The sequence below is a fragment of the Pyrgilauda ruficollis genome, unplaced genomic scaffold (assembly GCF_017590135.1).
Source record: "Pyrgilauda ruficollis isolate IOZ18807 unplaced genomic scaffold, ASM1759013v1 scaffold69, whole genome shotgun sequence".
NCBI classification, from domain to species: Eukaryota; Metazoa; Chordata; class Aves; order Passeriformes; family Passeridae; genus Pyrgilauda; species Pyrgilauda ruficollis.
Window position 1 is genome coordinate 260,396 of NW_024528710.1, and position 25,660 is coordinate 286,055.

General features: G+C 47.3%; 2 protein-coding genes across 2 annotated transcripts; one reads left to right on the top strand and one right to left on the bottom strand.

The window, feature by feature from the left end:
* Positions 1 to 5,634: 5,634 nt before the first annotated feature.
* LOC121362958 (myeloperoxidase-like) lies at positions 5,635 to 17,086 on the top strand. Its single transcript, XM_041484909.1, has 11 exons — positions 5,635 to 5,773; positions 6,383 to 6,506; positions 8,500 to 8,629; positions 9,503 to 9,703; positions 9,794 to 10,109; positions 11,473 to 11,633; positions 12,055 to 12,307; positions 13,571 to 13,741; positions 14,924 to 15,161; positions 15,627 to 15,844; positions 17,046 to 17,086. Exons 1-11 carry the CDS (start codon positions 5,635 to 5,637, stop codon positions 17,084 to 17,086), a joined length of 1,992 nt encoding a protein of 663 aa, XP_041340843.1.
* A 2,376-nt stretch (positions 17,087 to 19,462) lies between these two features.
* Positions 19,463 to 25,089, bottom strand: LOC121362976 (1-acyl-sn-glycerol-3-phosphate acyltransferase alpha-like). The gene is given in 7 exon segments (XM_041484932.1): positions 19,463 to 19,608; positions 21,958 to 22,030; positions 22,541 to 22,636; positions 22,875 to 23,050; positions 23,415 to 23,548; positions 24,820 to 25,049; positions 25,051 to 25,089. Coding segments are annotated over 7 exon segments (894 nt in total).
* Between the last annotated feature and the right edge of the window lie 571 nt (positions 25,090 to 25,660).

The following is a 25,660-nucleotide window of genomic DNA, read 5'->3' on the forward strand; positions in this document are numbered from 1 at the left end:
CACATTTAAACTAGAAAAGCATAATTGTAAAAACTACTTCATGAAGGCGGGAGGGAAATGGAGAGAGGACAGGTATTGGATAAGAATGATAAAAAGGTTGGAGGGTTTTAGGATAAACATTCTAGCTGATGTGCTCTTAAAACAAGTGGATAGGGATTGGGAACTGGGGAGGTTACGGGCAGCCAGGACTCTGCGAAAGAAAAACCTTTTTGGGGTGCCCTGTGCCTTCAAGCGGTTTGCTCCCGGTGATCTACCCAAAATAAGGAAAAAAGGGGTATGGATTGCAGAGAAGGACATTATCCTGCTCTTGAGGTAACAGGGGAAGGAGATCATAAAGTAGAATTTTCAGTTCAGCGAAATGTTGAGGCTTAGCCGTGTGGCTGCAGTGCCGGGTTTAGCAGTACGAAGTGGAGTGCCGGGGGTTTGTTAAGGGGAAGGTGGATTAGGGAGAAGGAGCAGCAAGGGGAGAGAGAGTAAGACTGAGGAAGGAGGTCACAGAACTGATGAAAGCAGTTTTGGGGGATGTGGGGCTCGGGTAAAGCTGAAAGCGGTTTCTTGCTGGTCTGGTGGCTCCCCTGCGGAAACTGGTGGGCTTTGGTTCCTTCTTTTGCCGCTGCTGTGGTCCAGGCCATCGGCTGCTGGGGCTCGGCCATCCGCACGGCCCGAGCGCTCTGCGGGGCCCCGCCACCTCTGGGAAGGGGCGGCCGGCTCGGCCCTGCCGTGGCCACGGCGGCCCCTGGCTCCCGGCTCCCGGCGGCTCCCGACGACTCCCGGCGGCTCCCGGTGGCTTCCGGTGGCTCCCGGCTCCCGGCGGCTCCCGGTGGCTCCCGGGTCCCGGCGGCTCCGAGCAGGCACATGGCGGCCACGTGGCGACGGTGCTTCGAGCGGCGGGCAGGTGCGCTCGGCTCGCTGCTGGCTGACATGTGAAAGCCTCGGGAACTGCGCTGAGACCCAGTAATGGACATGGTGCGTAATGTGAATGCAACCTTTGTCTACCAGGGGACCGGAGCCATGGGAGCAGCTGGGGCTACCTTCCCACAAGGACGTGTGTCCTTGAGGGTGGGCAGTGTTCCTGTCCAAGGGCAGTGGGGGTCACCAGCCTGCCAGTGAGATGTAAAGGAAGATTCCTTGTCTGACCTGGCAATTCCTTGCCTTCAGCCTGGCAGTCTCACCTGATCTGGGACTGAGGTCCCTTCCCAGCAGTGACGCCACTAGACTCCCCACACCCCTCACACTCCCCCAGTGAGACCAAGTTTCCTTACCAGCTCGACCCCAGCTTCCCCACAGCAGTCACAAATGTCTGGATGCTCAGGATAATTTAATCTTGGTGTAACAGCAGAATAACAGCTTGAGATGGTGCCTCTGAGCAGGGATCGAGACAAAGGAAGCCCTGGGCTTTATACTCCCACAGTCCAAGCACAGGAAAGTCTGGAGTTATCAGCTCCAGCTGTGTCTCTGAGTGTCCTTCACCTGGCTGTGCACAGGTCCCTGTTCACCCTGCTCGGTCCCAGCTCTGGTGGTGCCACTGGGATTGCCAAGGTGGCTCCTGGATAGTCAGACGGGGAAGTTTCCTTGAGAGTCACTAATGGCAAAGATACTTGTCACAAACACAAAAAAAGTAGCAAAGCCACCCAGCAGGTACCTGGACTTTTTGCAAGGAAAGCTGGATAGATAAGGTGGAGCACCTGGTGGGATGATCAGAGTCCCTCTGATGCTGGGGGCCACCTGCTTTGGATTCAAACTTCTCTTTAGCAGAGAAATAATGACTTTGCATTTTCAGTTTCTGAAATCCTGGCCTTCACACATCTTTTTTTTTTTCCTTCTTTTTTCCCCCGACAGATTTTAAAAAACATAGTTTTGGTAGCAGTTTCCTTTATCATATATGCTTTTCTGTTATTTATTTTGGTTTAATAAGAGCTGTGAAAATATTTGAACAGCAGGAGGGATTGGCTCCCTAATCCTGGGAGGTTTAAAAGGCTGATTGATGGCAAGAAAATTCAGCATTGTCTTTTGTTATCAGCATCATCAATGTTCAAAGGATTAAATTATTTCTACAATCTTGGTCCACTGAAGTACCGTCCTTTTCCCTCCTGCGTATCATGGAATCATGGAATGGTTTCTGTTGGAAATGACCCTAAAGTTCCTCCCATTCTACCCCTGCCATGGCAGGCACACCTTCTGCTATCTCAGGGTTCTCCAAGCCCATCCAGCCTGGCCTTGGGCACTGCCAGGGATCCAGGGGCAGCCACAGCTGCTCTGGGCACCCTGTGCCAGGGCCTCAGCACCCTCACAGGGAAGAATTTCCTCCTAACCCTCTATCATAATTCACACTGAAATTAATTACATCACTTGGCCCAAGACTTTGTTCCTTTCTAAGTATTGGCACAGCTATAACTTTGGGATTGTACATATTGCTGTTATTTTGCTGGAGACAGCCTGACCCTGCTCTGTAGTACTACCTCATTCCTTGTCCAGTCTGTGTCATCCCCAATAATCAGCAATTATTTTATAGGAATTTCCAAATCCCTGATGGGACACACTTCGTTTTGCCTGGACACAAATAGTGGCAGACACACCATTCACACATGCTGTATGTGGACCTTGGGACGCTCCAGAAATGCATTGGCAAAATGATCCATTTCTGGCTTCCTAAACCTTCACAGGTGTCAACCAACCAGGAAAGAGAAGCCAAACTCCACCATGATCTTTAACCATCAGAAAGTTAAGCGGACCTCTTTCACTTGCAGGAAATAAATATGTGTCTTCATTCCTTTTTAAACTGATTTTTCAAGAAGGAAGTCAGAAGGAATGGAGAAGTGTACCCTTTCTAGATCGTTCCAGGAAAGCAAAACAGCAGATATTTCCTCTTGGCTCAATCTGGTCCCAGTTTTTGGCCACACCCATCTTAGACCCGGCAAATTTCTGCCCTGGTGCAGGTGTATAAAGAACTGACTTCTCTCCCAGCCCTGCCAGTGCTGCAGAGATGGCAGGTAAGATCAGTGCATTTTCATTCTATATCTGCATTTGGTATTTCTGGTGTGGATATTGGTGCATTCCACAGGTGAACCCAAGGAGATGGGAGGCAGAGCAGTGTTGGGACCTGGTGGTGCTTCATTCCTCCTTCTCCCCTGATGTGTATTTAATTTATTGTGAGAAGTGAGCAAAGACAGCCTGATTTATTTCTCATGCAGAAGATTCCTGCAATGTATGATTGCAAGGAATAAACAGCTTTCATTGCCCATTTGGATTGCAAATGTAATGTAACCTATCCCACTGTGAGAAATCTGTTAGTTCTTCTAAATTTTGTCTCTGTCCTGTTCTAAACAATTTAAAAGTTGATTAAATTACTTAAAATAAATCTAGTTACAACCTTTGGGCTAAAAATCTCCCCTCAGGGAAGGTGCTGTGCCACAGTGAGAGATATGGGTGGAACAGATCATACACAGTTCTGCTGTTAATGTGAAACAGGAATAAAGCAAAATTTTAGGGAGCAGCAGGAGGACTGGCACGGGTGGTTGAAAGTGATGATAGATGTGGCAGCTTGTTTTGTTCAGCATCAAGACAGGGATGTGTGGGGTCAGGCTTCTTTCCGTCAGCTGCTTGTGGACATTGCCAAAGGCAGGACCCCAGGACACCACCCTCTTCCAAATCACCTTCCCAATGTCCTCCACCACTGAGGCTGGGCTGTACCTGACTGCCTGCTCCTTGGCAGCTACTCAGCCCAGTTTGCTGAGTGTCCCACCTCTCAGAGGTGTCCCTGTGTCCTGCCAACACCTAGAGCCACAGCCCCAGCTGAGTCCCACTGACAGATCTGGACAGAGGGCAGCTCGACTTTCTTCCTGCATCATGAAAGAGATATTGAAACCAAACATGTCAATCTGTTCTGACCCCTCAGTGAAGCCCTGCCCATTGAGGATTTATGTTGCATTTTTCCCTAGGCACAAATCCAAGGATGACTCTCCTGGGATCCATCATCACTCTCTGCGCAGTTGGAGCCGTGGGCTCCTCAGGGAATAGTAGGTTCTTGTTTGTCCTTTGGCTGCTGTTGTACTGGAAAGGGTGTGAATGAAAACTCAGCCGGAGTTCCTAATTAGACACAGCTCCAACAAAAAATTGAAATATCCTGTAGATTGATCCACTAAAAATGAAGTTGATACCTGAGAGATTTGCCTAAGGAAACTCCCTATTTAACCAACAGCCCATCTGAGCAAATCATCCTTTTATGACAGGAAACTTGGGGCAGAGACTATCTTTGACTTCTGTGCACTTTCCCTGGGGAAAGGTCCCAGGAGCAGCTGTGGGAGCTGAGAAAACTCCTTTTCTCAGCCTGGAGAAAAGGAGGCTCAGGGGGCCCTTGTGGCTCTGCACAACTCCTGACAGGAGGGGACAGCCGGGGGGTCGGGCTGTGCTCCAGGGAACAGGGACAGGAGGAGAGGAAATGGTATCAAATTGTGCCAGCGATTTAGAGTGGATAGTGGGGAAATTTTTTCATTGAAAGGATTGGGAAGCATTGAAACAGGCTTCCCACAGCAATGATGGAGTTACCATCCTTGAAAATGTTGCAAAAACCTGTGTATGTGGCAGTTTGGGGACATGGTTTAGTTGAGAACAAAGCTTTTGGTGTATAATTGAGTATCCTAAATTTCTGCTTTTTCTTCTTTTATTTTGTTGAGCAGAGGTCTCAGAGGTGCTGTCAGATTCATCTCTCCTGAGCATCATTACTGAGGCCAGGCAGTTGGTAGACACTACATATTTACAGGCGCGAAAAAGGTGAGTTCTTCCTGCATGACAGCCCTGATATTTTAAGGTAATAAGATTAAATACATGTGTGTTTTTTCTGTTTTTCAGTGCATATTGATTATGGAGAAGCCTTAGCGCCAGGGCTCTCTTTGTCATGGCTGGAGGGATCCTTTTGCCCAGTTTGGCTGGATTCTGGTCCCAGAACCACCAACCATGACCTCCAAGTATTGTTTCCTCACCTACACTGCCGTGAGCACCTGTCACTGATCCATAATGGTTCAGACGTGCTGGACACGTGTGAGTCCTCTCCTGGCAGCAGGAGTTCTGCCCCTCTCCAGAAGGACTGGAGTTGTGCAGATGGACATCCTGTCCCAGATAGGTGTCAGTGGAAGTCAAACCCCAGGGATTCTCTGTGATTGTCCCAAAAGGCTGGTTCCAGGCAGTGGGATGACTTGGGAAGGAGTCTCTCTCCACTCATCCTACAGAAGTAGCAAGACAGAGCCTTGAGACCAGAAAGAGATGGAACAGGAGCGAGGTTGTCCCTCTGTTCACAGAATAAACCTTGCAACATAATACATGTAAAATTTTATCCAGTCACAGTTGATTGATCTGCATTTCCACATGATAGAACAAAGTTTGTTGTGACAAGGAAGTGTGTCTGCAAACTTGAAGTAGGGGATTACAGTGCTTTGTTTGCCAAAACCATCTGAGCTGACATGCTAATGTGCAGATAGCTGGTCCTACTGGGCAGGGCCTGCATGTGACCCTGCAGTGGTGTCACAGCTAATTACACCCAGGCCAGCATGGCAGAGGAGCTCTGATTTCAGAGAAGGTGCTTCATGGAACTCTTCTTTCAGCTTAAAGAGAAAATTGGAGGAAAAGATTGTTAACCCGATGGATTTCCTGAAGCACCTAAAGGACCCCGTAGGAAGAACCAGATCTGCAGTCCGTGCTGCTGATTACTTGGAAACTACTTTGAAACTCCTCAAAAGGAAGCTGCATCTCTCTGGGGAGCAGAGTTTCAATGTCACAGGTAATGTGATTTAGACCAAAATGTCTTACAAAGAGCAAAGAGCAGGAAATGTACCACAGCAGGTGGCAGAGAGCAGCTCTGCCATGACCCAAATAACCAGGGATAAAACCCTTCCCCAACAGGGGAATAGATTGGAAGGTTTCTCAGAGACAGACCAGACTCCCAGGTGTTTTATTCATCATCTTTGAGAGGGCATCTCTCCTACCCTTGTAAAAACAGCTTAACAATACCTGTGACAAACCTGGGGCAAAGCCCACTGGAGACTGTAATCACTGAAAACCCTCCATCTTCCACTTCTGCTCTGCACAGAACTGATACTGGGTTGTACCACTCTGCAAACTCATCGTTTTGTTCCCAGGTGGGGTAAAATCTTCCTGGTGATGATGCTCTCCACATTCCCCTGGAAAATTGCTTTATGCCCACCCCGTTTCCTTAGTCCAGAGGGGAAGGCTGATCCACAAAAGGGTTAAGGCACCAAATTAACAATTCCAATCCAGATGTTTTATATCCACAGCTCCAATTCAGTTGGCTGAAGTGTTGACCTAGAACACTGAGAAGCTAAAACAACAAAAGAAGATCAGATGTTACTTTACAGGGTTTCTCTTCCAGACCTGCTAAGCAGGAGACAGAAGGAGATGATTTCCAAGGGCACTGGCTGTGACTATCAGACTCGTTCCATTAAATGCCCAGAGAGGGACTTTTACCGGACCATCACTGGGGAGTGCAACAACAGGTAGGATGTGTGTGTGGACAAGGCAAGTATCTTTTTTTCTGACCCAGGGTAGATGATTTGTGAAAGTGCCTTTCAAAAGGGCAAGAAGAGTGAAATACTCAGTTTAATGAGCCGATAACAGAGGATTAATTTCTACCTGTGCCTGTCAGGAAAAAGATGTAACTTCTCAAAAATCTCAGATTTGCGCCCACTACCCTTTATGTGCTGCTTTGGATGAAGGAAAGGATCTTGGGGTGGGGGCAGGTAAGAAGTTGAGGAAATTTTGAGGCTATGACTCAGCCTCTCATTTTGTTGGAGGCTACAGGAAATCATCCCTCCACTCTTCCATAGGGAAAATACTAATTTCCCCAGGTGATTCGAATGATAATATTCAGCTGTTGATGTAACTCTGTGATGAGTAAGGGTGGGAATTAAATAAGACTTTAATTTGTGGTTCTTCCAACTTTGTGTATTGTACATCCTTTATCTGAGAAAATTAGTTCTTCAGGTATTTTTGCACATAGTTTCCCTCCAGGTTCAAAGCTTGGATCAAACATTTATTTCCTTTTGTGCTTTTAATTTTTTTTTTACCAGAAAATGACCAAATTCCTACTCTGACAATGACAGTCAAGGCTCCTTGTCCTGCTGTGTCAGTGCCAGATCTGAAATCTGAATGGGACTTGCATCCAGTGTGCATGTGGCATGAAACAGATGTGCCAGATGTGATGACCTAGCACAGCTCTGCAGCAGCGTGCAGGGAGATCACACTCACTGGGGTTTTCCAGTCTGTTCCCCTGGACTCCAGGGCCTCCAGCCCCACAAGGACAACATTGTCTGTCTGCCCAGGAAGGGTGTGGAGTCTCTTTCACTGGGGATATTCCAGCACTATCTGGACACAGTCCTATGCCATGAGGGCTGAGATGACCCTGGCTGAGCAGGGACATGGGACCAGGTGACTCCAGAGTGGAGTCCTGTTCCAGCCTGACCCGTTGTGGGATTTTGTGTCCATGCTGATTTGAGGCTCAGGGTAGAGTTGTCCTTGACCTTGTTAGGCTGTCAGAGAGATGGAGGGAGGCTTGAGGGATCCCTGTGGTGTTAATATTTTCCCAAGGATCTTACTCAGCTTGAGGTGCACACCCTGAGAATAGTTTGCCTGCAAGGACAGTAATGACAATCAGAACAAGACCCTGGTGGTTCTGAGTCCTTAATACTTGATGGAATTGCTTTGGCTCTGGCACAGTGATTTTCCTATGATGTGCTCTTATTTCACAGCACACTGCTGTGAGCACTGGGTACTCCTCTCCTTTTCCAGTGCAGAATCACAGAATCATTTAAGTTGGAAAAGACCTCCAAGACCATCAAGTCTAACCTTTGACTCATCCCCACTTTATCAACCAGACCAGAACCCTGAGTGCCACATCACTCAGACATTGCCTAACTTTTGTGCCCACAGGGTCACAGATCATTGGCTCAATCAGAATTATTTTTCTTCTGAACACAAAATGCTGACTTTAGCAATTAAAACTTTTTGGAGCAGTGCTAGGCAACACCACAATGGCCACAGCTGCAGGCTGAGAGGGTCTGTGTAAAAACTTCCCCAGGGGCAGCCTTGGCACAGATCCCCACAGAGATGGAGAATCTTCATCCTTGGAAGCTACCAGCCCCCAGCTGGACAAGACATGGCCACCCTCACCATGCTAATGGCCCTGCCGTGAGTTGGATTTTGAGATAGAAGTGAAGACAGAGGTGATAGAGAGATTTAAATGTGAAATAAAATTAATGTAGGTTTAACTGACAGATAAAATTAATAGAGTGACACAAGGCACCTTTTTTAAAAAGTTGATTTTTCTCCACAGTTATAACCTTGGTATTATTTGCTTCTTGGTGTTTTTCCAGTCTCATCCCTGTTACCAGATTGTTCAGACATGGTATAAAGGGCTGTGAAATGTTGGTCTGTACAAGGCTGCTGATGTTTGAAAAAATAACAGAGGTTGTTTTTCTGGTGATGCTGCAGAAATCACTCCCACCTGGGGTCCTCTAACCGCGCCTTCGCACGCTGGCTCCCAGCTGTGTATGAAGATGGAATGTCTGTTCCCAGAGGAGCAAGTGAAGGAAAGCGCTACAATGGATTCCCACTCCCACTGGTGAGAGTTGTTATCCTAATCCAGCCATGAGTAAGGACACTGCCCTCAATGCACCCATCAGGAAGGAAGCAGTGGCAATATCTAAAGTGTAAATTGCTTGATCTTTGATCTCAGGCTACTTTTCCACAACTGAGTTATTGCTCAGGTTAATATTTTTTATTGGAGACAGACAGGAGAAAAAGGTTGTAGATGCTTTCCTAAGCAGTTTCCAAAGTGTACATCCCAAGGATTGCTGCAGTCAGTGCTCAGGGACACCAGGAGGTTTGTACAAACCACAAGGCTTGTGAGTTCCTCAGCCATGCTCTTGACTTTCAGGTGTTCACAAACAAGTTTCAGCTGGAACAGGCTTTCCAATGAAGCCAGCTTTGGCTGAAGGACTGTGTAGTCTACTTTTACACCTGATTGATGGATGGAGCTGAGGAATGACATGGAGCTGTGTAATGCCATAACTCTTAGTATTTTATCTAAGATAATCTTGTGCATGATCTACAGCTACCTGAAAGGAGTAGATAGGGGTTGGCCTCTTTTCCGAGGGAACAAATGACAGGACGAGGAAATAGCTTCAAATTGTATTAGAGGAGGTTTAGGATATTAGGAAAAATATCTTCAGTGACATAGTGGTTAAGCATTGGAGCAGGATTTCCAGGGTAATGGAGAAGTCAATCCCTGAAAGTGTTCAAAAGTAGGTAGACGTGGCAATTCTCAATATAGTTTATAGGGAATGAGGATACTCGGTCGAAGGTTGATGATCTCGGAGGTCTTTTCTAACCTTCGTGATTCTGTGATTCCAAGATGTCTCAGTGGGAGTTCAAGTGAGAGGCAACCACTCCACCGTGGCAGAGACAGTCACATTTTCATTTTGGTTTTCTGCAGGTTCGAAAAGTATCCAATGAAATTGCTCACACAGCCAACAAGAACGTCACTGCAGATCAGCAGCTCTCGCTGGTCTTCATGCACTGGGGCCAGTGGGTGAACCACGACATAGACTTGGCCCCTGCCAGTGGGGAAGGAGCCAGCCTGGAGCTCCAGTGCCACACCAGCTGTGCCTTCAAGCCCCCCTGCTTCCCTATTAAGGTACCCTGACTCTCACCCTGCCACACTCTCTTACAGCAGCAAAGTAAAACCACGGGGCTTTCTGAGGCATCACTTGGCTCATTTGTTTAGTTCCCCCCTGACGACCCGCGGATGCTGAGCTCCGACACCTGCATGCCGTTCGTGCAGTCAGCCTCCGTGTGCAGCCCCGGCACCTTCCGGCGGGAGCAGCTCAACGCCGCCACGTCCTTCATCGACGCCAGCACCGTGTACGGCAGCGACGACGCCCTGGCGAGGAGCCTGAGAAATCTCACCAACCAGCTGGGCTTGATGGCCGTGAACCAGCGCTTCGTGGACGCAGGGCTGGCATTGCTGCCCTTCGAGAACACGACGCACAGTGTTTGTGTTCTCACCAACAGGAGTGCCAACATCCCCTGTTTTAAAGCAGGTAAGGTGCAGCTGGGGGGTTTTCAGTGGATTGTAAAGTCAAAAAGGGACAAATATCTCTGTATAGGATCCTTGTAGGTCTCTTCCAACAGAGGATATTCTGTGATTCTGTGATATTTGAATGAGGCACTTCAAGACCTGACTACGTAAGGTGAAAGACAGGGAATCCTCTCTCCAGTTAGAAAAGAAAAATAATCAAGCAATAATCGATTAATAAACATAAAAATTATTTTAACTTCCTAAAAAAATTACAGCAGATTGTTCTTCCTTTATAAAGTCTTTTCGAAAACATGAGAAATTTTCAATAGAATAGCCACCAGTGCTTAAAACTTCTCTGGAGCTTTTTTTCTTCTATCTAGAATTCACCATTCATTACTTGAATGCCAACTGTCAGCTTGTCATCACTGACTGAGAAAGTTGAGGCTGTGCAGCCTGGAGAAGAATGGCTTGTGTGGAGACCTCACAGCACCTGCCAGGATCTGGAGGGACTACAGGGAGCCTGGAGAGGGACTGCATTAGTAACTGTAATGGGAGGACAAGGGGGAATGGCTTCACATTGAAAGAGGGTAGATTAAATTAGATATACAGAAGAAATTCTTCCCTGTGAGGGTGGTGAAGCCTTGGCAAAGGTTGCCCAGAGAAGCTGTGGCTGCCCCATCCCTGGAAGTGTCCAGGGTGAGGCTGAATGGGGCTTGGAGCAACCTGGGGAAATGGGATGGACTTTAAAGTCCCTTACATTCTGTGATTCTATGATTCAGTTTTCAATCCAATCAATGCTAATAGTTAAACACTCTTAAGAAATCTAGTTAATTGATTAATTAACTAACCCACCCTACATCAGAAGAAAAGTCTAGACGTTTGTATGAAATTTAAACAAACTGAAGACAAACACAGAACTTATTCAAATTTGAAGTGATCCATCACAGGCATAACATTAAAAAAAATTATAAATGCAAAGCTTGCAAAATCAATCATAAGGGTACAGAGTGTTTTCATTTCCTCATCCTCTGCCTGTGAGAAGGGCTCCTTGCTGAGTGAGGAGATGCTTAGTGCTTCGTCCATCATCTCACAGAGGGTCTTCAGTGGGTGCCCTCCAGTTTTCATAGAATCACAGAAGGGTTTGGCTTGAAGAGAACTGAAAAATCATCCTGTTCCACACCCTGTCATGGGCAGAGACACCTTCCACTAGACCAGGTTGCTCCAAGCCCCATCCAGCCTGGCCTTGTGCACTTCCAGGGATGGATGGGGTAGCCACAGCATTATTGCCAGGAGCATAACCACTTGTTACTTGTCTGTCCTAACACAAAAACCTGCCTCTGAAATTGAAAGCAATGTACTAAATTCATAAAATATTTTCATTTTAGGTGACAAACGGGTGACAGAAAACCTGGGACTCTCTGCAATGCACACTCTCTTTGTCCGAGAGCACAATCGCCTGGCTACAGAGCTGAGGAAATTAAATCCCCACTGGGATGGGGAAAAGCTTTACCAGGAGAGTCGAAAGATTGTGATTGCCATAAACCAGGTACTGATTACTGTTCACTGTTTATCATTATATTATCATTATATTACACTTAGAAATGTTTTTTCCTTCAGGCAAAAGGAGGAAAATGTTTTGCCGAATCAGTGGAGTTATTTGTGGGAGTAGGAAATTGTGAATGAGGATAGAGACAGCATGGATATCCAGAGCTTTTTTATGCATTGTGCTACTAATTTATCAATTATTTATTATATTAATGTATAAATTAATTATTAGATAAAATAATTTCACCTTTTAAAATAATTTAAATCCATTATGCCAACTTATTCCATTGCTACAGCTCTTTTTTTCTGAAAATTTTAATGAATTCTGCTGCACAGAGTCCACGTTCATTCTCTGGACTTGACTTCTGATGCCATTTCTGCTGCAGCTGCTGGTAAATTCCTGTGCTCTTGTGCTTTTTCAGATCATAACATACAGAGATTACCTCCCACTCCTGCTGGCTGAGGAGACCAGCAAGTGGATCCCTTTGTACAGTGGTTACAATGAAAAGGTGGATCCAAGGGCCTCAAATGTTTTCTCCCTGGCTTTCCGATTTGGCCACACATCAGTGCAGCCTTTTGTGTCCCGTTTGAATGAGAGCTTTCAGCCTTTGTGGTCCTCCTCCCACGTCCCTCTGCATTTGACCTTTTGTGCTCCGTGGAGAATTATAATGGAAGGTAAGAACACGGAGCAGCAGTCCTGGTCTGGTCCTGGGGTGGAGATCAGCTGGTCAGGCACATGGAATTACAGAATCCCAGAATCATTTAGGCTGGAAAAGATTTACAAGACCATCAAGTCCAACCTGTGACCCCCACCTTATCACACAGCCCAGAGCGCTGAGCAGCATGTTCAGTCATCCCTTGGACACCTCCCAGCTCAGCAAGGCTTGACAGTGGGCTGTTCCACATCCACTCAGATGGTGCAGTTGCTCCTGCTGCTCCAGGAGGCAGGAGACTCCCTGTGCCAAATGTCAATCCAACAAAGTCTATGTCAAACAAAGCTCTTATATCCCCCTATAATCAAGAGACATGGACAGAGGGTGATGCATGCAGTTTAACTGAGCTAAAGCAGCATCATTCCTTCCTAGAGGTGCCATCCCTTTTCCTAGCTCTAACTGGAGTTATGGGGTCCTGATATTACACAGCTGAGATCTCAGATAGGTCTTTCTGAGGAAGACAAATATCTCTTCCAAAATGGGTTAACTAATTATGATAAATATAATTACAGTTGTGCAGCCAATTTTCCTGTGTTTTGCTCATACTGTCTCCTTAATTGCTGTGAAAAAGGTGTGGACAGTCAGACATGAATTAATGCTATCACTACATTTAATCTTTCAATAAATATCTGTCAATTAATAGTGAATTATAAGCAAAATCCATTGCAAAACCTAAAACCTTGGACAGACCCCCAAGCACCAGGACACAATGGAGCCTGGCAGGCTGAGGAGCAGACTTGGAAAGGGACTGGTGGACAGCAAGTGGATTTAGGGCTGTGGAAGGAAAACCTAAGGGATGGGGAGGGATGCAGTAACTTAGTTACTATGCGAGGCTTTATTTACTGGCACCTGCAGACGTGTACAGCTTCATACAGGTACCACTGTGAGGGTGGGCAGGCCTGGCACAGCGTGCCCAGAGCAGCTGTGGCTGTCCCAGCCCTGGAAGTGTCCAGGGCCAGACTGGACGGGGCTTGGAGCAGCCTGGGACAGTGGAAGGTGTCCCTGCCCATGGCAAAGGGTGGAATGAGAGCGGCTTTAAGGTCCTTTCCAACCCAAAACACTCTGTGATTCTATGATTCCATGATTCCATATACACATGGTGAAATGAAAACATGAAGATGAAAACCCCACCCAGCCCATAGTAGACTGTTTCAGCTGCATGAAAGGGACCATCAAAGCTGCACCTTGGCACAAAAAATCTTCCCTTGATTTTCAATGGCTGCAGGAGGCATCGACCCCCTGATCCGGGGCATGGTTGTGGATCATGCAAAACTGATGAAACAGAACCAGCTGCTCGTTGAGGAGCTCCAGAACCACCTCTTTGAACAGACAGAGGTGATGGGTCTGGATCTAGGAGCCATGAACATGCAACGGGGAAGAGACCATGGCCTTCCAGGTAAGGTGTCACTATGATATTTTATGAAAAATCTTTTTGCCAGGATTTTCTCCACCTGAGGAGCTAAGGGCCTCAGGAAAGAAATGTAAACAATAACTGTCTGCTGCTGTGCAACAGGCGCATCTGTGTTTGGTGCATGTTGGTTGTTTCTAATTAAGAGCCAATCACAGATGCAGCTGCATTGGACTCTGAGAGTCACAAGATTTTCTTATGCATTCTATTGTATTCTTGTTCTTTCAAGCCTTATGATAATATTTTTTCTCTGTTCTTTTAGTATAGTTTTTATGTAGTATTTTAATATAATATATCATAAGATAATAAATCAGCCTTCTGAAAATGGAGTCAAGCCTCGTGTCTCCACACATGGAGAGTCCTCAACAGTAAGGAGACACAAGTCCACACCTCCTGTGAATAAGACTTATTTTTCTTCTGCTGCTTATTCCATGAGCATTTTTTATACTAATGGGAAGAACCAGTACCTTGGTTTGAGGGTGAAGGATGGACAGACAGTCAAGCTCAGGGAATAAGAAGTTTCTGTATGATGAAAATCTTTTTGTGAGACATGTATGACAAGGACAAAAGGCTTAGAAATCAAAGATGATATTAGGGATAATGTAAGAAAGTGGGTGAGAGGCAGTGGTATATTGCAAAGAGAGAGCATGTGTGGTACAGAAGGTAGAGACACAAGTGACCAAATTAAGCTTTCACATGGGCTTGGCCACATCCCCTGGGCTTTGTTATTTGCCCGTCAATCTTGTCTTGTGTCCCAGACAAGCCAGAGTTCTGAGCAGAAGTGACTTGCACCCACACGTGGGACTGCCCCAGGTGCCAGAAAAAAATGAGTGCTCTTGGGTTAAACACAACCAAATTTCCTCTTTTCTAAGAATTTGATCCTAGAAATTTTGCCTCCCAAAGCTGCAAGGACTGATGCATTCACCCACAGCAGGAGAAAGATTTAACCAACGTGATGAGGTGTAGTCACAAAGACAACCCAAACTGTTCGTTTAGTGTACATATGAGAAGGACCTTTGAAAATGTGACATTTGTTGGGACTGCTCAGACAATAGTGCCTTCCAGATCCTTTACTACCATGAGAAGAAGCAGGCAGTTCTCATGGGCCAAGGAAGGTGCTGTGGAGATGTGATAGTGGGTCCTGGTCATCTGCTGCTCCTGCTTTTGCAGGTTACAATGCCTGGAGGGGCTTCTGTGGGCTCTCCCAACCCCAAACTATAGAAGAATTATCTGATGTGCTGGGCAATCCCAAACTGGCCAAGAAGTTCATGAATGTGTATGGGACACCGTACAACATTGACCTCTGGATTGGGGCAGTTGCAGAGCCCGTGGTTCCCCAGGGCAGAGTCGGGCCCCTCCTGTCCTGCATTATTGGCACCCAGTTCAGGAACCTGCGTGATGGGGACAGGTGAGAGATACATTCCCTGTGGCATTTCAGGGGGAAAATGCTGACATTTCCTGTGACACACTAAGCCAGCCCATTTACAGCACTCCAGTGAGTGCTCCCAGCAAGGCTCATCCCTTCATTTTAGCCCAGTGGCCAAAGGACTGTTTTTTTCAGCCTGTTCCTCTAGATTAATGTGGCTGAGGAGTACCACCTCCAGATCATGGGGGATCTGCTGTGGCCTCTGCCTGAGGTGACTTTTGCTCCCAGGGCGTAAATCCCTGCATCCCAGCAGTCTGCTGATGCTGTGTGGAAGAGACAGGCTCTCTGCACTGTCAGAATGCAGATCTGGCCACACTGCAGACACCTCTTTCTAAAGAGGTGTTCCTAGGGAAGGTGGATTAAGCACCATTCAGACTCACCTTGGTCAGGTTCCCATCTCAGCAAGTAAGTAGAGATTATAAACTGCTTCTGAAAATTTCATTGCAGATTCTGGTGGGAAAACCCAGGAGTTTTCACTCCACAACAGTTGCAAGCATTGAGAAAAATCTCAGTGTCAAGGGTGATCTGTGACAATACTCATATCAAAAAGATACCCAGGGATGTATTCAAGATCAACACTTATCCTGAGGACTTCACTGATTGCCAAGAGATTGACTTGCTTGACCTCTCATCCTGGAAAGATGAGCCTGAGAATGCCACAAAAGGTACCAGTGGTCTAAGATCTGTCAAAAATAATAAATGCACTATAAGGTCTCTTCTACACCTAAAGAAATGAAAGAACTAAGGTTTGCACAGCGATTCTGTGGAAAGAGGTGATGACTGTCCATTTAGCTACACTCAGACAGCACTTGAGGCAGAGGTGCTGTTAACTGGGTTTCCAGGCAATCCATCACTTTTATCATACCTTATTCCCTGCCTCTTCCTTTCAAGCAGATGGGAAATCCCTCAAAATCCAGCCTGTTTTGGACCTTGGGAATGTGCCCTCTAAAGACCTTATTCCATAGTCTTTTCTGACAGGAGAGGTGATGATGAAAAAGCAACTAGAATTAGCCAACCTGCTCCAAAGTCTTACTGTGCTGCTCCAAGTTCCTGCTCTCTCCTCATCTTCCCCAAAGCTTTAAATCAGTTTAAGGTATATCTGGAGTAGTTTTGACACTGTATGGCCTCACACACCAATAGCTGAACACACATGATCAAGGTTATGATGTGCCACAGTAAAACAATGTCTTTGTCAGAGATGTGGACACTCAGTGTCCTACTGAAACACTTTTGACTAGGGGTCTCCCAACTGAAATTATGTGGGAGAACAGAGACTTGAAGAATGGACTGGACTGGATTATTTTTCCTTCTGACAACCCATTTATAGATGATCACAATACCTGGGGATCACCTACACTGTCTTTCTGCAAGGCACAGACCACAAAGCATATCCCTGCAGTTCCTGTATTGAGTTTGAGTAACTATTTGAGGAAAACACTGTTGTTTAAGACAGATATTTGCACTTAAAGGCTAAATTGTGGTGGCTTCACCCATTCTTTGTGACCTGAGTCCAACTTACCTGCTCTCTATACAACAGAGTTTTTTTCATTTCTTTTTTAATCATATTCTTATGGTCACTAAAATGTGTGGAGTTTCTTCCTGTGGCTCTTTTCTCACCAGGCTTGAGGGAAGTCAAAGTGTTTGTGTAACCCAGAAAGAGTTAAATTCCAGGGCTAAAAGCAGTTGCTAGAAGTTGAACCTTTTGAAATGTCAAGAAATTCTCCCCCAAACCACTCATTCTAAGGCTGGAAGCACCATGGTGTCTCAGAGGTGCAAGGATACAGGGATGAGAAAAAGGTGGACAAAAATGGTGTGTTCAGAAAACACTTTGTGCCTCTCAGCAGCTTTTTCTTGCTTTATTGACAGTTTCTAATCCTACTCATCAGACCAGCGTTGGAAACCCCTAATGGTGGCACTGAGCTGCTCCTGGGAAACTTCTGCCTGGACATCAGGCTCCACTGGCTGCTGTTGACTGAACATCAGCACATGGTTTCCCAGAGGGGAGCTCAAGACTATGTAATCTGTTCTATTTCCTGTAATGGGATTTTTTAAAGATATCATTTCTTTCAAAAAACTTCCAGTAATGTAAGTCTTCAGATGAAAGGGCAATGATATTTTATTTTCTGTTGCCCTAAAGAACTGATCGGAGGCTTTCTGACTCTCTAAAAGTGTAATTATGACAATTTTTTTTACTTCCCATCCTGAATGGGTGTCAAACCCGCCGGCTGGCATGCTTGCATTGCAAAATCAAACTCCTTATTCTTTTACCTGCTCAGAAATTAGCACATTCATGTAATCTTCACCAAAACTTTCCCAATCTCCTGGTTTTGCACAAGAGCTGTTTAGGCTGCTTCTAATCAGCAGTGAGATTTCAGCCTTTGAAGTCACTGAAGCATAGCAGCTGCATCTTGAAGCCTTGAAACAAGTTTTATTTAAATCCTACAGTCAATCTGTGTGGTTTGGGTATTCTGGGCAGTAATAAAACACATCCTTGTGCACTCACCTACAGTTGGCATTAATGACAGGCTGGGGGAAGAGGGGTTGGAAATCTTTCCATCAGAAAAGGGCCTGGGGGAGTTGGTTGACAGTGGCTGAAGAAGAGCCCAAGTGTGCCCAGGTGGGCAAGAGTCCAATGGCACCTGGGCTGTGCCAGACACACTGTGACCAGCAGTGCCTGTCCCCATGTGCTGGCACTGCTGAGGCCCCACCTCAAATTTGCATTCAGTTTTGGGCCTCTCACTGCAAGAAAGACATTGAAAGGCTGGAGCATGTCCAGAGAAGGTGATGGATCTGGGAAGGGTCTGGAGCCCAGGAGCAGCTGAGGGAGCTGGGAAGGGGCTCAGCCTGGAGAAAAGGAGGCTCAGGGGGCCCTTGTGGCTCTGCACAACTCCTGACAGGAGGGGACAGCCGGGGGGTCGGCTGTGCTCCCGGGGAACAGGGACAGGAGGAGAGGGAATGGCCTCAGGCTGGGCCAGGGGAGGCTCAGGGTGGACATCAGGAGGAATTTCTTCTTGGAAAGGGTGGTCAAGCCCTGGAAGGGGCCCAGGGAGGTGGTAGAGTCCCCGTCCCTGGAGGTGCCCAAGGAAGGACTGGATGTGGCACTCAGTGCTCTGGGCTGGTTGAGAAGGTAAGGACCAGTCACAGGTTGGACTCGATGATCCTAGAGAGCTTTTCCAACCTAAATGATTCTGTGAATTTGTGTGTGATTCTGTGTAAGTCAGACCTGTGTCCAAAACAGTCTTTGGCTATGGTTCATGGCTACTCGTACCAGCACAAAAAAGCAAATCACATCGTGGCTGGTGGGCATCCTCTGACAGAGAAGACAGAAGGCTGGACTCAGAAATCAGGAGCTGAAGCTCCCAGAGTGTGTTTGAGTTGAAAGATATAAAGGTTGTGCTAAAAATCATGAGGTTATCATAGAATCATAACAGAACTGCAGAATCAGTAAGGCTGAAAAAGCACTCCAAGATCGAGTCCATTAACCCAGCACAGCCAGGGCAACCACTAAACCATGTCCCTAAGCACCAGATACACACATCTTTTCAACAGTTCCAGGGATGATGATTCCATCTGGGCATAGCAAGGATATTAGGCAGCATACTCCTGCAATTTGCCTCTGGTTTCTGAGCCCCCAGACATGTCCCTCTTGCACTTTCAAGATGTGCTCAGCCCCGAAAGTAAAATCTTGCACAGCTTAAAAGGAAGGCTAAATATGCCAAAGAAACCACCAGGCCCTGTAGACACATGTAAGGTCTTTAATTCTCCTCTCCCAAAGCTGCTTTGGCAGAGGTATCTCCCAAATCCTCCCCATGGAAGAGGAAGAAAACAGCACCTTCTCCTGAGTGTATTCCAGGGAAATGTGGCAACCCTCAAAGCCCAAGGCAGCCACTTCCCAGGCAGCATGGTCACAGGCTTGGGATCAATGCCTCTGCCTTGTTGGATCTGAACAGGGAAAGGTGGTTATAAGCAGGCAGTGATGATCACAGGAAGGGCCCAGCTCTGCCTGGGGTCCAGCTGGTGGGACATTCTCAGCAATATGATTACACAGAAGTGTCCAGCTGTCCATTGTGTGTCTGTCTCACTGAATGGCACAGTTCTCTAGGAGGAACACAAGAACATTCCCATTGGAAGCTTCTCTTCTTGGTGGATGTTTTGCCTGTCTCTGGTTTGTCAGCATTGCAATCCACAGTTGTGTCTGCTGACAGACCTTCCTGTGGTTGTCATGGCCTCCCCTCCACTGTGGCACACACAGCTGGAGCTGGAAGATGGGATCTCTACAATCGCTAATGGGAAGCTCCATTTGTCATTCCTGATATCCCCTGGTAGGTGGAAAGCATGGAGTCACGGACCTGCTCCGTCAGCTTGGCAACATCCTCTGGGCCCAGGCCCAGCGTATCCACTTCTGGCAGGATCTGGATGATCATCTTTCCTGGAAGAAGGTGAGACAAGGAAAAAAGCCCCATGAGTGGTATAGAAGAGCCAGAGGCGGTACAGCAGGAGGGTTGGTGCCAACCAAGGAAATGCTCTCATTCCCACACCAGTGGTGTGGGAGCCCAGCCACATCCCAAATGTACACAGCAAAAACCCAACCTGAGCTTTTCCAATCCACTGAGAGCACAGAAATCATAAATATGGAAAGAGGGGAATCTCTCCTCCAGCACAATGCAATATAGGATGGATTTCATATAGTTTCATACAGGATGGTTTTTCACAGTGGAAAGATTGCAGGGTCTGTCTAGGTCACGGGCAAAGAGAAGATGTTTAATACAACACATCCAAACTGGCTGTGCTCTGTCTATGTACACCAAATGTAGCACGGTCCCTCCTTCTAGAAACACACTTTGGGATGAGAGAAATTGTGGCCAGGTTTCCCTGGTGGGTTAGATTTCTCTGGGGAAGCACCTAAGCAATGGACTGTTGTAAACTGGAAGAACATACTGGGCAGCTGCCATCATGCTCTTCTGTTCTGGCACCAAGAGTTCCCTATTTTGGGCCAGTGCAGACAAGACAGTGCCTGCACAGATGGGAACCTGGGGATCTGGGGAGAGGCTGTGATGTGTTATAATGTTCTTGCATGACTTAACACGTGTCCCTGGAATGAGATCCAGCAGTGTCGGCGGCAGAGCTGTGGGAAGGAGGCAAAACAAGCATAGAGAAGAACTTCACAAAAGAAAAGGGTTTGTCATGTTGGATGGGGCTTGGAGCAATCTGGTCTAATGGAAGATGTCCTTGCCCATGGTAAGGGGTGTAATGAAATGAGCTTCAAGTCCCTTCCAACCTAAACCCTTCTGTGATTCCATGATGCTGTGTTACCTGCCTGCACATCTTACACCCAAAGCCAGGCTGGTACCCCACTTCACTTGTTCCTGCTGAAAGAGCAGAGTGATTACAAGGCTGTGCTGAAAATTCAGGTCTCTTGGGAACAGACTTCCAGCAAGCACTGGGCATGTTCCATGAATGACAGTGTCCAACACCAGGCACAGAGTCGGGCTTCTGAGAGGCTCCTCAGCACACCCAGAGCCACGGTGGGCACAGGGAGCTGTCCTGACCCATGGACCTGCTCGGTGTGTAGGAATCTTGACCACCATCTTCAGAATCAGCTCTGGCAAAACTTCTAGATGGGGAAAGTGGGAAAGTACAAGGAAAGCTAACTAGGGTTCTCTCTTCAGCAGTTCAGGTCCTGACTGTTTTACAGCCATTTGGAAAATGGCTCAGAGATCTGCTGAGCATGGAATTAGCTAACCATGAATTCTCAGGGTGACTGGAGTTGTATAGAGGCAAATATACATGTAATTGCAAAAAGTCTTTCCTAAATAGCTCAGGAAATTCATGGCATCTCCATCCTCAGAGTTAATACAACATTTTCTGGACTGGTCACAAAGCTAACTCATCTGTCTTTAGACCTGGCCTTGCTTAAAGCAAAATATGCAGCTTTTTATAAGATCCCTCCCCGGGAGGTTATTCTCTGATTTCCCAGAGCACAAATGTGAAGGGAGGGGAACAGTCTGGCAGAATCCCTGGTCATGGTCCCTCAAGTGGGGAGACACTTCCAGATCCAAAAGACTTTTGTGTGTGAACAGGGAGAGGATAAACCCAGCAGGTGAAAGATGATTGGAAACAGGCAATTCCATATTTATCATTTATACCACTCTCTCTTTCCAGGTGTCTGCCTGCAAGGGAATGACTACACCCAGGCACAGCAATGGGAGGAATGAGAATTTCAGAGGCAGATCCTCTCCTCAGGGAACACCAGGGCTGGCCTGGAAAAGAGTGGCAAGTGGCAGAAGTCCATTTTAAGGTGGGTGGCAGCTAAGGGAGAGAAGGAACATGATGGCTTACTTTTTTCTATTGGCATTTGTACCATTTTTTTCCTGCATTTTCCCTCTGAAGTCCAAGACCTGTGTTATTCTTTCCCCTAAAATTTTATCAGTGGCCAGTGGAAATTTTTGTTACCATAAATGTTTCCTAACTCTCCATGCACCTGCAGATCCAAGGACAGTTGGGGGGTGGGGAGGGATGGTCAGGGGCAGGACCTGCCCCAGGACTCTGCTGTTTCTCCAAGTTCTCTTGGACAGGTATTGGACAAGCAGTGAGAAATCCAAGGGGAGAGGAAAAAGTGATGCCTGAAATGTCCCATTTCTTCCCAAGAAGACAGAAACGGGTGTTTTCTGGGTGCCATCTCCATACTACAGGTGGTCCTCTGTCCACCCCAGTCATGGCTCCAAAGACTGAGCCTGCACCACCACCCAGACCATTCTTTGCCCCAGGTCCTCCTCACCTGGTGTAAATTTCTTCTCCTTCTGGTTGTAGAAGTTGTTGTAGGAAGACAACACGACAGGAATAATGGGCACCTGGAGGAGAGGCAGTCTGCAGTGAATATGTGCATCTCCTTATCCTTTCTCCAAAATTCAGCTAATGTTTTTAGCTGAATTCTACACCTTGCTGATAATTATCACCATCAGTGTCACAGCAGACACTTGGAGGATTATTTGAATATTTAGATCATTTAACTGTATCACCCCATGTCCTCGCCATTGGATTTTGTATTTTCATCTCTGTTTTTAGGCCAACAAAAATGGATTGTCAAATTGCTATCTAGAGAGGCCAGCTCAGCAGAAACTTCCCTGTGGAGGTCTAGGGCTCATGCCAAGGTCCCCCCCCACTTTTATCCCAAGCTGTAACAAAGGTTTTCCACTTGTCTCTCTGTTTCTGAAACAGACCCCTCCTGTGCCACCTGCAAGCCCCAAGGGGCTCCTGGATATGTGTGCAATTCATAGGGAAGCCAGGGACCAGTACCCTCGTTTGGTGGTGGACCACAGGAGGCAAATTGCACTCCAGGGCAGAAGGAAGGTGGGTCTCACCTGGGCTTTCACAGCCAGCTGGAAGGCCCCACGTTTGAAGGGCAGCATGGAGCCACCATGGTTGCGAGTTCCTTCAGGGAAGATCAAGACACGCAACTGCAGGAGGGAGAAGACATTAGGGTGGAAGGACTTCCAGGTACAATTCTAAGCCACTGCAGAGGGATGGTGCCCTGGGGCTCATCTCTGTACCCCTGACCTCCATTCATGGGCACAGAACACACTGATGCTCTCACTCTGTTCTGCTCAGTGCCCAGCCCACAGACAAAGATCTCTTTCCACCCACATTCAGATTCCTGTTTTCCAGCAGCTCCTCAGTGGACTCCTCCCCACTCACGTTGTCCCTGTGCAGGGAGTGTGCCACCTCTGTCAGGGTGCCAATGGACTCTTCCCTCCTCTTGCGGTCGATGAAGATGACACCTGCGAGCCAGCAGGCCAGGCCAAATGTGCCCATGTACAGGATCTCCTTCTTTGCAATGGGCACGCAGCGCCTTGGCAATATCTCCATCATCACTGCAAGGGGACAGCAAGGGCAGAACAAATCATCATCTGCACTCAGGGTCCCTCTAGATTCTAGGCAACAGCCCTGTGCTCCAGGGGGTGCCATGCCTGAAGCTTCATAGAATCCCTGGGGAATTTTGGGGGTCTCCTGACCTTCCACTCAGGACTGGCACTTAAGGAGAGCAGCTATGAGAGGGCTGTGGTCAGCTGAGAGCCTTGTCCCCATTCCCTTGGAGAGGCTGAAGCTGATGTAGCTTGAAAATGCCTCTGATACCCTGGAGACCAGCCCTGGCTTGGGGCTGGCTGGTGAAGGGCTCTGTAGCAGCCACCCCTCCCTTTCTGCCTGCCTGGAGCAGGAGACAGGATCACCACATACCCAGGATGTCAAGGGAGGTCTGGTGATTCAGCACCAGGACAAAAGGTTTCTTGGTCCTGAGGTTCTCCTTGCCCTTCACCAGTATCTGAATGCCAAAGATGTATTTGAGTGGCATGGTCAATATGCGCAAAAACCTGGAAAAGAGGAGTGGAGATTAGCCAAAGAGATGCTGAAATTTGGGGCCAAAATTTGCATCCAAACCAGCCCACCTCACACTCTGCTTCTGCTGGTTTGCAACTGACACAGCTTTGACCATGACTCGGAGAACAATTAGTGTCCCTCTGCAGCTAATTATTTAATTACAGAAGACAACTACACCTTGCAGGTTTCCCTCAAGCCATACATGACCAATGACCCAGCAACTACAGCTTCAGAAGTTCCATAGATCAACCAAATATTAGATAATATTCAGATTCACAGCACACCTTTGTACTCTGCTTTCTTCCCCACCTTGCTGGGTTGGGAATACGGGCTGCAGTAAACCTGTGCCTAACCCTGCTGGCTGTGGAAAGAGAGGGATTTGCCTTTAGGTGACATTAGGCTGCAATGCTGGGAGTCCTATTTGAAGAGATATTGCTAAAATAACATCCGGAAAAAAATAGGCACCAAAGTTAAGAGGTGAACAAAATTTCTCAAAGCAAAAGGCTGATGCTCAGTTAGGAGATATGAATTTCCACTGAAGCATAAAATGGAATAGCAAATCCTGCTTCTGCACCACTTCAGGAGGGTTCAAGCACTGTGGTGCTGTGTAGCAGAGTCATCTTTTCATCCCACTCAGCCCAGGTTCCTGATTGCCACTACTGATCACTCCTGAACAGCCCATGCAGCCTCCAGGTGAGACCACATCTTGGAGAGTCTGCCTAGAATCTGGAGAGGCAGGATGGACAACTGTGGGATGGGCTGGGGGACTGCCAGACCTGGGACACCAAGCTGTCACTGAGCTGATGGGAACCAGAGCCCATGAAGGGGCCAGCACTGCACTGTGGTGATGTCTCAAGTGTGCACTGGCTCAGAGTAGAGAATGGGAAGAGCCTGGAGAGGCTTTCTCAACACAAGTTAGTAATAGAGTGCTCAGCCATGGGGAAGAGGGAAATACACCTCCAAAGCCCAGATGAAAGAGCTGTAGTAAAAATAGCAATATGTATTACATCCAGATTGTTGGCATTACCTGCTTTGGCACGTTTTACATCCTTTCTTTCCATAATTTGTTATTCTTTTTATCAACCCCAAATTAGTATTAAAACCCATACCCCTTCTCTGAATTACATAGTCTGTCATCTCCCCAGATCAATATAAAACCAATCCCTCCCCACCACAGCATACCCCCAGGACCCTCCAAATCAAAGCATTGGATAGAGTGGGCTCTATCAATGCTCAGGGCAGAAAGGAGCCACAGACAACTTACATCATGTTGTCCACGTTACGTCCACGAGGAATACTGAGGATGGCAACCCCAATGCTTATGGTGAAGAGCCACAACTTATAGAAGGTCATCTTGCAGAAGAATCTGAATGCAGGTTTCACCTGGTAGAGGACTAGAAAGGCAATGAGCAGACAGGTAAAGGGGTAGTGAAGGAGGAAAAGCTCCATCCTTCCAGCCCAGAGTGTGTTGAGCAGAGCAGTGAACGAGTCACAAGCAGCTGGTGATGTGGAGCAGAGGTGAGACTCCCTCCATCAGCTCTGTGTGGGTGGTGCAAAGCTGGAATGAGGTTTGGGAGTGAGGCTTCAGCCAGGCTGTGCTCTCTGCTGGGAGCTGCACTCACCGTGGGAAGCCAGTTTAGCAATGCACTGCAAGAGCTTCGGGAGAGCTGGATGGCAACAGGGCAAACACAGCCCCAAAGCCGTCTGTGTGCAGGGGCTGTGGGGCTGGCAGTGCTTGGAGAGACCCTTCAGGGGGCTCTGGGAAGAGAAACCCTGAGGAATTTTAAGACAATCTTTAGTGGGGAAGAGCAGGCTGTATTGGACAGCACAAACCCTGCCCAGAGAGGCTGTGGCTGCCTTGTCTCTGGAAGTGTCCAATACCAGGTTGGGGCGTGGAACTACCTGGGATAGCGGAAGATGTCCCTGCCCATGGCAGGGGTGGAACTGGATTTAGGTCCATTCCAGCCCAAACCATTCCATGATTCCATGATTCTATGACCCCAGGCTGTCTCACTTTGTGCAAACACTGATCTTCACCAAGCGAACTGGCTGCAAGATGTCCAGGAAATCAGAAATCAGTATTTTCAGGGGAGAAAGAGAAGAAC

What these genes read in the sequence shown, in the direction of transcription:
- LOC121362958 (XM_041484909.1), top strand. Translation starts at nt 5,635, where the DNA reads ATGGATTTCCTGAAGCACCTAAAGGACCCCGTAGGAAGAACCAGATCT. An exon ending in AAGAGACCATGGCCTTCCAG is followed by an intron (nt 13,742 to 14,923) that starts GTAAGGTGTCAC and finishes CTGCTTTTGCAG; the next exon opens with GTTACAATGCCTGGAGGGGC. An exon ending in AACCTGCGTGATGGGGACAG is followed by an intron (nt 15,162 to 15,626) that starts GTGAGAGATACA and finishes ATTTCATTGCAG; the next exon opens with ATTCTGGTGGGAAAACCCAG.